The sequence below is a fragment of the Peromyscus eremicus genome, chromosome 4, assembly GCF_949786415.1.
Source record: "Peromyscus eremicus chromosome 4, PerEre_H2_v1, whole genome shotgun sequence".
NCBI lineage: Eukaryota > Metazoa > Chordata > Mammalia > Rodentia > Cricetidae > Peromyscus > Peromyscus eremicus.
Genome location: NC_081419.1, coordinates 57,522,573 through 57,535,072, shown reverse-complemented (window position 1 = coordinate 57,535,072; position 12,500 = coordinate 57,522,573). Strand labels below are relative to the sequence as shown.

The window sequence follows — 12,500 nt, the reverse complement described above, 5'->3', positions numbered from 1 at the left end:
AAAAAGCTTATAGCTAATACAAGAAAAACTGTATCCAATAACTATATGCAATATATAGTCAAGAATTACATTAACAATGTCTGGTCCATTAACATTTGACAGATTCAGACAAAAACCTCCATTATATATATATTAACAATGTCCAGTCTATTAACATCTGACAAATTCAGACAAAAAAAAATTCATTACTTATCCTATTTAAAACAAGTAGTTTCTTCTTAAAAGTAGATTCAGTAATCTGCCTTTTTATCTTATCATATTCAACACAGTGGTCTTGCTGACTTCTTATTCATGATCTTCAGTCCCTACCTCTTGAGGGCTGGGATTGCAGGTGCTATTTTATTAACTTGACCTACTGAATTCCTTCTCTATGTTATTCATTTCTGAACTCATTTTTTAATATTTCTTCTCATACTTCTGTTTTCTTTTATTGTTTGACTTCTAAATCTTGGACTTACAGATTCATTTGTACTCTCATTTTTATTGATGCAGATGTTCAAGGTCCTGAATTCCTACTGCTATATATAATGAAGCTCATAGATTCCAAACATTAAATATTTTACTATAATCTTTAAGGAATTTCACAGTTTTTATTTACCCTTCCCCTTTTACCTAGACACTGCTTAACAAAAATTAAATTTCTAAATATATTACTCCCTCATTGATTTTGTTTATAATTTCTGCTCCCATAAATGACCATGTACTTTGTGAATATACTAAGTTCTGTTTCTGCCTCTCCTTATTTCCTTAATGTCTTTTATTAGATTCAACCACATTTAAGGTTGCTTGGACATGTTATAATGTTAATTTTCCTCTTGCTGGTAAACAAACCAGGACCTTGTGCCTCTTGGTTGCTTCCTCCTGGGCACTAGGCAAGCAGTATGCCATTGAGCTCCAATTGTTGTTTGCATTTCCCTGATGGCTAAGGATATGGAACAGCTTTGCTTTTTGTGTTTTGTTTTTCCACACGTTTAACTCCCATGGCTCTCCACAACTCCTTGCAAATCCACCCCCTCTTCCCTACTCCTCTATTTTGTGTCCTGTTTTCTTTTTTGTTTTAGGAGAGACTATCTCACAGCAGACTCCCTGGTCCTCTGGTTCTTAAAATATTTCTGGGGCCTCTTTCATGATGTTTTCAGGGCCATAGCTAAGACGGTTTGTGTTGTAAATGTATTCATTGGGCACAGGCATATATATATATATATATATATATATATATATATATATATATATATATATATATATATATATGTGTGTGTGTGTGTGTGTGTGTGTGTATATATACATATATATATATATATATATATATATGTACACTCACCGTTCATATTTTCTTTCTTTTTTTTTTTTACAGTTGTGGATTCAGTTTGTTTTTCTGGAATACTTGTTTTTCTGGTGTTTGATTTTTGGAGTTCATTCTATAGTATGGGTATTAACCCCCATTTGATGTATGGTTGATGAGGATTTTCCCATTCTGTGTGCTGTCTCTTCACCTGGGCATTTGTTCCTTTGCTGAGTGCAGGCTTTTGAGACCTTGAAGACTGCTGAAAACATTTCTTTAAAAATCACAGCCAGCTACAGCACTTACAAATGATCCAGAGAGGCTACTTTAGTAAAACTTTACAACCTGATTAAATCATTAAATTAGAAACATTCATGAAATTATTATCTGTTATTTTATAATTTCCTACTTTGGTGGGTGATTAAATGTCCAATTATGCCATTAAATTAGATTCTTGAGATGTTAATTGTATTTAAATACTAATTATTTTAACTGATCTGATGGGTGGTAAAAGTAACTTGGTCTATCGTGTGAACCGGCTCCAGTCTGTCTCTCCTCTCTAGCTTGTTCACTCAGGATCTAACTGGTGTTGGATCACTTATTATCTAAATACTGAAGTACGGAGGTGATCTTTCCACCAGCAGACGATTCCTCCTGTTAATTGCTGTTCCCTTCGTTTTAGCTGTTAGAAAAAGAGATACGTTTACAGTGGCAAACTATATGTGAATTTAGTTTTACTTTAAGTCGAACTGTGGCATTAGAATTATTTATATCTTTAGGAGAAAAGATCAGTACGCATATGCTTTTGTTTGACAATAAAGGGAAATCAATGAGTTTTAGTATAAATCACCTAAGATAGAATGTCACCACCTCAGCTCTGCTGGGAACTAGTCAGATCTTCCGTGAAAGGCTTTTACCACCCTGTTACTCATTAACAGGGCACAGTTTACCATCAGAAGCTCTTAAGCACTATGGTTAGGGAGGAGTTTGTTTCTCCTGTTTGTACTTTACCTTTCCAACAGTGTGGTTGCTCTCCTGTGTGAAATACTTGTGAATATCTACAAGACTGTGGCAGGATTCTGGGCTCTTAACTGTGTTGAGCACCAGGCCATTTCCATCGCACAGAACTCAAAACAGCACAGATGTGAGTCTGGGGGTGGCGTCCCTGCAGCTCTCAGGAGCCTTTGTTTGGAGAACACCCTGATTAACCCCCACCCTTCATGGTTCATTGACTCACTGATAGATCAAGTTTAAACTAGTACATATTAGCACATTTGTTACTAACAGAGGAGCAGTTGGCCATTCTGTTTTACACTGCTGGTTCCTTGCAAACTGGCGTGCTAAAAAGGTCTCTACTCCAGAGTATGAATTGAGAGGTTACCAAGGGACTGAGAATCCAGTCAGCTGCATATTAATGTTGACTCATGCTTCTGTTTAAATCTTGGATTATCTACTGGGAAGATGCTTATACTGTTGTACAGTTATGAATAAGTGATCACTGCCACTGTGAAATTCATTTTTTCTAGGGGTGGGGATTTAAATGTCTCAGTATAGTTTCCTGTTAATCAGTCTGTCCCTTGATGAGATCCCGACTCGGATGCCTGGTGTTGTAGCAGCCTGAAGTGTTGTTGTTGATCAATGGTTGGATTCTGTGTAGCTGCTGATCTCACATACATCCTCATAGTGTTTCTATATTCCCATCTTCTGTGAAAATGTTTCTGTTCAGTCCAGAAGGCATGCCTGTTTTCTCATCAAGAAAATAAACTATCTCCCTTTCTGTTATCTGTCCTGTGAGTTATTCCTTTTCTTAAAACTCAAAGGACCATGCCCTACCTGCCTCACTCGATTTTCAGAGTCTCTGAGTGCTTTTGTATAGTTACAGTTCTTTTCATGGAAAATAGGCTTGCAGAATCATCTGGCAGTATTAAGTGGTGAATTTTGCCTTGGCTTCATTACTTATCAGTGCCATCCTCTTGGCCACCTGCTTCTCAGCATCCTGAGATGATGAAGGCTGAATGCCCAGTGGAGCTGAGGGATATCACACTGAGTCTAAGACAAGGACTGAAGAATGGAGGCTGCTTTCTGAAGTAAACAGTTTCGTACATACTAAGGGAAGCATTTCCCTCTAGCTCTACTGCTTGCCTTGGATTATATCTGTTTCTGGAAAGTGAACTGATTTAAGTTCTGATCAAAAGGACCAGTATTTATTTCCCATGCTGCTGTTAATTTAGAAAATAACTTGCTAGCTCTTAAATGTTTTCTACCAACTTTAGCTTCATACACAGAGGATCAGTATGAGATAAAGATCGAGTTGCATTACCATGCAGTAAAGAAGTTGTTACTTTTCTCATGCTTAGTACTCCTTCCAATGAATTTAGATGTCTGACACAAACCTGTTTTTGATAAACCTTTGGTTCTCCATCAAATATTTATCTTAGCCTTTTCATTTTATTTTAGGAATTAACATAAGTGCTTTATGCTTTTTAATCTGTTTTATACCATTGCAATTTGGAAATTATTCTGTATTACAGTTGGTCAACGTTAATCTCTGTAATTAGGTTTCTTTATTGAAATTGAAACTTCAGTTTTATAATTTTCTCTTTTTATTCCTGGATATATATTGAACATCTACTGTGTGCCAAATAACTTTTCTATAGACTATTAAATATAGCAGAAAGCAGAATCACAAAGCTTTTGACTCAAGGGGATTCTGTTCAACTACAACAAGAGGAACTGAAAATATCAAATAAATATATTTCCAGTCTCTCAAACGGTGGTGTGTGTTACCAGGAAATGGAAAAGAAGTGTTTGTCATTATGACTTTTTTTTGATAATGGAGCATACATGGAACTAAACAAATCCTCTTCTCCCCTGTGTTACTTTTAGGCCAGGGTATTTTATCACAGCAACAGAAATGGGCCTGGAGCAGCACCTGTATTTCCATCCCTTGATTTCATAGTTCCTCCTGCTTTCCTATGTTTGTGTTACACATTGTAGCAATGTGTTACAAAGTAAATGATAGGCAGTGGAATATTTCCAACTGAATACTTTGAAGTGTACCTCTAAAACCAGACATTTCACTAATACCAGATACAATTATCTCCCAAAATTGCTTGTTATCCCTGGTCCATATAAAAAAGCTCCTGATTTCTATAATGTATTTTTACTTAATTTCTATTAAGAATCTCCCACTTAATTAAACACATGTGAATGATATTCCCTTTCTTTCCCTAGCTGTTGTGTTTTCTTTGGCATTGACTTTGGAAGAGCCCAGCTTATCGGTCCTGTAGACACTTTAGTGGATGTAAGAGTTACTAGAATAGCTTATCTAAACATAGATTGCTGGCCTCCAGAAATCCTGGTGCACTGTATCTAGGGTGCTTCTTTCTAATGAAATACCAGGTGATGCTTAGAGTAGTTCTGTGATTATACTATCCAGTGTCTTCTTGACGGTACCATGTGGTGATATTGTGTCCCTCAATATATTGTGCACCCTAATAAACTTATCTGGTGTCAGAGGACAGAACAAGCCACTAGACAGACATAGAGGCCAGAATAATGGTGGCACACACACCTTTAATCCTAGCATTCCAGAGGCAGAGATCCATTCGGATCTCTGTGAGTTCAAAGCCACACTGGAAACAGCCAGGCATGGTGACACACACTTTAATCCCAGGAAGTGATGGCAGAAAGCAGAAAGATATATAAGGCATGAGGACCAGCTAAGCTTTCAGGCTTTTGAGCAGCAGTTCAGCTGAGATCCATTCAGATGAGGACTCAGAGGCTTTCAGTCTGAGGAAACAAGATCAGCTGAGAAGCTGGAAGGTGAGGTTGGATGTGGCTTGTTCTGCTTCTCTGATCTTTCAGTGTTCACCCCATTACCTGGTTCTGGGTTTGTTTTTTATTAATGAGACCTTTTAAGATTCATGTTACACAATGTTGCTGAGGAAAAGAGGTGAAACTCTGATTTTATTTATAGTGTGTTCAGGAAGTTGATACCAGCATGACAATGCAAGTCTGCAAAGGGAAAACTGGGATCAGCCTAGACAGTAATGTTAGCATCTTGACAGTATGTGTCTGATCAAAAGCCTCTGTGGGAAAACACTAAGGTACTCCTCTTAGATTCTAGAGTTGACAGGACTGCACTTCATCAGTGTGGCTAGACGGGGCCGCACAGGTGGGACCAACCACTGCACAGAGAATCTGGAACAAGTGGATTTCTTAAACAGTTGGAAAGAGGCAATGTAAAATGATCATTATTGCTGATAAAAGTAATTGTTAGCCTAGAAAATCTTAAGAGGTTACAGGGAAAGCCTATGATGGAAAGTGGGAGAATTAAAAATAGATTATGTGCAGAAATCAATAGTTTTGATTTCTATAGCCAAAATTAAACTAAGTAGGTGGATGGGAGGAAAGTTATATTGACAGCAACAACAGAAAAGATAAAACAGTACAACTGTTCAACATTTATCTGAAAATAGTTAGCATGGTACTGAAGGGATAGAGAAGAATTAATTATTTGGAAATATATGTTTTTGTATAAAAGAAATTAAACATCATAAAGTCTTTAAGGTAATTTTATTTTAATACAATCCTGTAAGATACCAGAAGGATTTTTGGTGCTAGATAAATTGATTTTAATGCTCCTGTGGGATAGAGCTCAAGCAAGCACTTAGCATGTGCAAGGCCCTGGGTTCAGTTCCTAGCACCCCAAACAACATCAACAACAACCACAACAAAGTGGTATTGACATGTGGCTAAGTGAACAGGTCTCAAACTACATAACTCAATAGATACAAATACTTTTAGCATTTGTGGTCATCTAAGAGCAGCATTTAACTCTGTGACATGGGGTTGGCTTGTGGCTCAGTGACAAGCTCATGTTTCATATGCACAAGGCCCTGTGTTTAAACCCAAGCTCAAAACAGTGAAAATCCAAAAAAATGAATCAAAGAAGCAAACAGAATCAGTGTGAAACAATTGATCAGTTAATGAATTATGTTGGGTCAGGTGGATTGCCAACCAACGAAAAAATAAAGTCAAATTTCTATTTTGTTTCATCTACTGAAATAAATTTCAGATAGGATTTTTAAAAATATGAAATTGAGACCACAAAAGTATTAAAAGAAAAGTAGAAGGTTTTCAAGTCTCTAAGAACTTTTATATATGACATAAGACTCAGAGGCCATAGAATAAATGCTAGAGAAAATCAATGATAAGTATATAAAACTGAGAAATTTCAGCATTTAAAAAATGCCGTAAATAAAAGCCCAAGGCAAAGGACACCGTGCAATGTCTTTCTAAGACACACAACAAGCAGCAATAATTTTCACACAGGCCAAACCACTGTTGTAACTAATACAACCAAGAAAACACACAGAGGACACTTCGTGAAATACCAGATCACAGAAAAATGAAGGCAGCCCTTAAATATTTGCAGTTTTCCAACTTCTCTCGTACAAAAATGCTAAATTGAAACTAGACTGGAATAGACCTCCTAATTACATATCCTTTGATAAAGAGTAGAAAAGGAGCCAACCCCGGCCATCAGAATCAGAGGCAGGCACTTTAACCAATGAGTCATCTCACTAGCACCGAGATTGTCTTTAAAATGAACACACTAAAGTAAACAAGACATCTAGTGACTTAGAGTATATATGCAGACTGCTTGTGCGTGTACATGTATTTCTGGAAGGATTCCTTATGAGTACTTGCCTCCCAGGAGGGATGCTGTCCTGGAACGGGCAGATTAAGGAGATTTTGAACTCTGTTCCTTGTTTTTGCTTTCACTGGTCTACAAAAGGTCTCAAATACACATTTCCACTGAGGTCATTTGTGGCAAAGGAAAGCACAGTCCTAAGGCTTCACAGGGATCTCGCTCCAGGTTTAGACAGTGCAGTCAGCTGAGCAGGAAAAGCTATGGAGGTCTCTAGCCTTAGTCAACGCTGCTTCTCTGCTAGCTTTGTCTGTGGTTGAGGAGAAAGGTTCTTAGAGCCCCACTGCTTAGGACTAGACCTTCCACCCTCCTCTCCAGTCAGAACTGTAAGCAGTGCTATTTCACAGGACCACAGGAGACTCACTAGGGACACCATCCTCAAGGGCTCTGCAAAACTAACCCAGCACTGTTCCTTGCTTTCTTCAACTCTAGAAACCTCCACTCCGTCCTCTGAGATGAATGGCCCACCCGTTAGCAAAGTCTACATTTTCACCTGCTTATCATACTCCTCCACACATGACTGTTTGGATTCATTCTTGCCTTAGCAGTGACCCAGCCCTCCCGATGGCCTACAGCTCCCCCTGCAGTCCTCTCACGGGGTGACTGCCTCTACCATTCATCCTGGGAGATGCTTAGAGAATCTTCCTTCTACCTCTCTCCCTCCATCCCTGGAAGCACTCAGCACTGACACCCATCCATCAGGCCTCCATTTAGCACTGCTTGTTGCGAAGGGGTCCTGTACAATTGCCTGGGTCATGCTTTTTTTTTTAACCTCTTAAAGACTGAAGCTATTGGCAGTTACTCTGCTATACTATGCTGGAAGGCATTTGATGCATGTTCTCTCAGTCTCGGTGTCCATTCCTTCAAAGCTCTTGAGTGATTTCTTCATCCACACTCTCCCATAATCATTTTCTGTGATTGCTGTTCTTTTGGACAGGGTCTCACCATACAGCTCTAGCTGACCCAGACATCTTTATGGGGTCCAGGTGGATCCTGAACTCACAATGATCCTCTTGTCCTTGTCCCTTGAGCGTTGGGATTACAGATACGAGCAACAATACGTTGTACATATTTATGTTCATAAATCACGATGTACACATTCATAATGTGCCCAGAGCTCTTTAGCATCACATGGAGCTTGTTTAAGTTCTTAGCTTCCCATTTCTACCATCCCACAGTGCTCTCACTCTCAAGTTCAACACCACCCCCGCCCCCAGCCTGTTTCATTTGGTCTTCTTAAGCTGCCTGATCTCTTCCTCCTAAAGTCCATCAACCTACTGAGATGATGCTCACTATACCACTAGTTCTTATACATGTTGTGTCTTTCTGTTTCCACGATGTCTACCCACCTTTGACTCCTCAAGATAATTTTATTTCAGGGGCCATATCTAAAGGTCATAACTTCTAGTCAGTTCTACTTTAAATATATAATCTATTTTTTTGTTTTAACATTGATTGCACCTACTCCAGTCCAAGAACAGTCCAAGATTCTTCTACTCAGAATGTTAACCAGCTGTACTGACTTTGTCTTCCTGTAGTCCTACTGTGTTCACCTTCTATATGGAGACCAGAGTGAGCCTTTAAAAGCCAAAGGTTATATTACTGCTTTGCTCAAAATTCACCATACATCTCTTTCTAAGCAACAAAAAATAAAGTCCCTGGAAATACTTGTAAGGCTCTGGGGCACCTGACTTTCCCTTCCAGGGAGTCAGCCCTCACCTCTGCTTTTTCTCTGTCCTGTGCTGCAATTTTGTCCTTAGAACAGATACCTTTTAACCTACTCTGAATTCCTTTGTTTGTGTTCTGCCATTAAGATGTCACCTTTGTAAGAACGGGACTTCACTAATGAAGCCTAGGGTCCCCTGCTTCTGCTTGATACACACTAGGTATGGGGGTGTTGGTGAAGAAATTAGGATCATAGGAAAATGGAGAAATTAAAGTAGGGTTTTAAACATCAACTGTGCGGGGACTGTCTGTTTACAAAAGGGAAGAGGACCCTCAGGCTAATGTCCCACTGCAAGTAGATGGACCAGGGCATTCCTCCTGACTGTTGGTGCCTGAAGTTTAACGCTAGCTCCTGACTCTGCCATGGTTTAATGAGAGGTCCAGGGACAGCAGCAGTGTTTTCACTGGATCCAGAGACTCACAGGGCATGCAGCTGCAGGTGCTTCCGTGTCCTGTAAAAGGGGCAGAGTTTAGGAATATGTAAATAGACTTCCCTGATTGTCCCCAGATGATTCTGGTACCCATTACTTCTTGCCTGAATCAATTTTTCTAATGTCTAAAAATAAGATTATTATTCTAAGACACAATTTCCCTATTCATCATTTGCTTAGCGTCCACATAGCCTGTCAAGTTGAATGTTTAAAAAACCCAGTACAGTGTAACATATTACTGTCAAGTCTCCCATTTTTATCTGATAGTGGAAATCCCAAGATGTTCCGTCAGAGACTTTTGTATAAATGGTACAAGCACTAGGTAATAGAGGAGCCTAGAGTAAATTGGGCGCAGAGTGGTGAAGGGGATGGACTCTGGAGATGGCAAAGCAAGGCTCCTGGGAGGATGTGGGGTTTGGAGCCAGCCTTGAAAAACAAATGGTAGAATTTTGATTTTTATTTTTTTTAAGCATCTTGGAAACAGAAACAAAAACCACCTGAGTGAAGAAGGCCCAGCTTTGGCATCTGATGCCATAATGGGTTGAGTTGTCATAAGGGAATTGAAACAGCCCCAGAAAAGCCTTTGTTGTATTAACACAGTTCTGTGTGCTCAGTTAGGCTGGTATCATGTAGAATCTCCAACCCTGGGCAGATTGTTAATGAATCAGACAGTAATAGAGGAAAGCATTCTAGGTATGTGGGTGGGGGAATGCCCTACTCAAATACTCTTTTCTTCAAGAGGGCTTTTCCAGACCCCTAAGAAGCAACATACACCCGCCCCCCATATACTCCCATTGTGTTCCATGTCTCTTCTGAGCATCTAGACCAGTGGTTCTCAACCTGGGGGTCTTGATTCTTGATCACTTTCATGCTTTCACAGGAATCACCTAAGATCATCCAGTATATCAAATATTTACATTATGATTCATAACAATAGCAAAATTATAGTTATGAAGTAGCAACGAAATAATTTTATGGTTGGGGAGATCACTATAACAGAGGAACTATATTAAAGGGTTGCAGCGCTAGGGAGGTTGAGGACCACTGGTCCTGACTGTCCTGCACTATTGATTTCTTCTTTAAAGCATCAGCTGCATCTTCTCTGACTCTTCTTTCTAGGACTGAACACAAAGGTTCAATGAGTCTTACTTGAATGCTGAATGTGAGAGGAGAGGAACTGGGTTAGGATGGGATTTACAGTCTCTGAGGGCCATTTTAAGGGGTCTGGGCAGTGTCCACAGCAGCAGCTTTGGAACAGTGAGGCATGGACAGGAGCTATGCAAACCGGGGGAGCACCCAGCACACAGGTGCCAGAGCCCTAAACCAGAGGGGGTCGATGGTGAGTGACCAAGGAGGCCTGGAAGCTAGCAGGATCCTCAGTGCTCACTCAAATACAAGAACTAGAAAAAGCGAGGCTTGCGGCATGGATGGGGTCTCCGCATGTGTGATCTAGAGAACCACGAGGCTTCTTATCAAAACAGAGTCTCCAAAGGTTTCTTGGGAATGTCCAAAGACTTCAGCAAGGTTCTGTCCATTCCTCATCTCAAGCTCTCCCTGAATTCAAAACAGTATGTGCTGGTAAAAGATGTTTATTATGTCAAATATCATGAGAGAGGAAAATATTCTCCCTAAGTGAAGCACGAAACACACAGTTTGATATAAGCAGACGTTTTTTCCATTTATCTTTAGTGATGGTTTTAGTAAAAACGAATGTTAACTGCTTTTGTAACCTTAAAACACTGTCTCCTGAGAGCCAGCTTACCATGAAAGAAATGGTCGTCAGTTTTCTTTTGGCTCCTGCCCCTTCCAAACAGCAGACAATTGGCTCTGCACCTGCTCCAAGTGGGTTCTCAGTGCCAAGCCTCTTGCCCAGAAAATTGCAGTATCAAATCTCAGTCCCGACTGTGAGGCAACCCATCGCCACTGGCCTCTGAGAGGGGATGCCTTCCCAGTCCCTCGGAGAAAAGCACGTTCTCCCCTGCCACCTTCTGGGATTTGAACTCTGACCTCAAGTCTCCTTTCAGCCACCAGTATGCACAGAACTGGTTGCTAACAACAACTCACCCCTGCTTGCTCAGTCTGTCCCTGGAGTCATTGGGTAGGTCAGAGGGCGGTAGACCTGAGGTCATTAGATGCCCAGTTCCAGTGTAAGTATATATCTAAGGAGAGGAAAATGCACCTTTTTGTTTGTCACAGCCCAAAGCCTGACTCCACAAAGAAGTGCCTCATCTGTGAGTGGGTCAGTGTGCATCAATATTGCTTCCATGTTTACAAGTTGCTATTATTTATACCTTTCCTTCTGAACAACATGCTCGTTATAATGCATGGCTTATTTGAAGAGGGAAAGCATCGTGTTTCGCCTCTAGGAAAGCAGGTGGCTTTAAAAAAAAAAAGCCGCACTCAAGCAAGAGTCTAAGATACAAATAGTAAATGCTATTTAGATACATGTATGATATTCTGATGGACATCTAAGCTTACCTGTTTTCGTTTTAGGTTTCTCAAGCAGGCCAAAGGCTCTAAAGATCCTCCTCAATCCTCAGAGTCACAGAAAGGAGTCTGTCCAAGTCTATTATGAGAAGGTGGAACCTCTGCTGAAGCTTGCGGGGATAAAGACTGATGTGACAAGTGAGTCATTTTCCCTCTGTAACTTTACTGCTGAAGACTCCACATGGAGCCCACACACTCTTCCTTCCTAAGCACGAGCAGCTGCTCCTAGCAGTAAAGCTTTCTGCAGTGTCCTGTCGCCAGCTCCAGAGCTGTCATGCATTTACTTTGCTTTTTTATTGTGCTATTGTGTGTTGAAATATCAATATTTTAGACCTCCTTCACAGAAACAATTATTCGGTGTTATTTGAAGGAAGCTATGGCTTTTGACATCTTCAAAATGTTTGCTGTATTCACATTTCTGCCTAATGTTTTTCTGTGGCTCTTCCCTTGGGTTGTTTTTGTTCTGACCCTGACCCCTGCTGGTTAGGTCAAAATGAAGCATCAAGCTGCTGCTTTTAGTTGATTTAGGAGAAACCGGGAGCTTGAATCCATTGTGGAAACTAAGAGTGTGTTTAGCTACTTGCAAAGGAAGACAGGAATTTGCTAATCCCCAAATTAATAGAAAGAATGTTAGTAATGTCTTTTTGGACATTTAACATTTCAAGACCAGTTTCCCCTGCTTTATTAACACTCACCATATGTCCAGCTACTAGGAAGGGTGGACACTGCCTAAAGCCAGAACTTTCCTGGCTTTGTTTATATGGCTTCACCATAGCAGAGGGAATCTGCTGCACACTGTAGCCAGTAGAGTCTATTATATAATTAAGCTACACGGGAGACAAGCCCAGAGTACAGTTGG

At 40.2% G+C, this 12,500-nt stretch overlaps 1 protein-coding gene across 1 annotated transcript in view; it reads left to right on the top strand.

Moving 5' to 3' along the window:
- Cerkl (ceramide kinase like) overlaps positions 1-12,500 on the top strand; it is a 108,098-nt gene that overhangs the window by 52,478 nt on the left and 43,120 nt on the right. Inside the window, exon 3 of the mRNA XM_059260785.1 lies at positions 11,648-11,779. Within this exon, the coding sequence (XP_059116768.1) occupies positions 11,648-11,779 (132 nt within the window). The remainder of the gene's footprint in view (positions 1-11,647; positions 11,780-12,500) is intronic.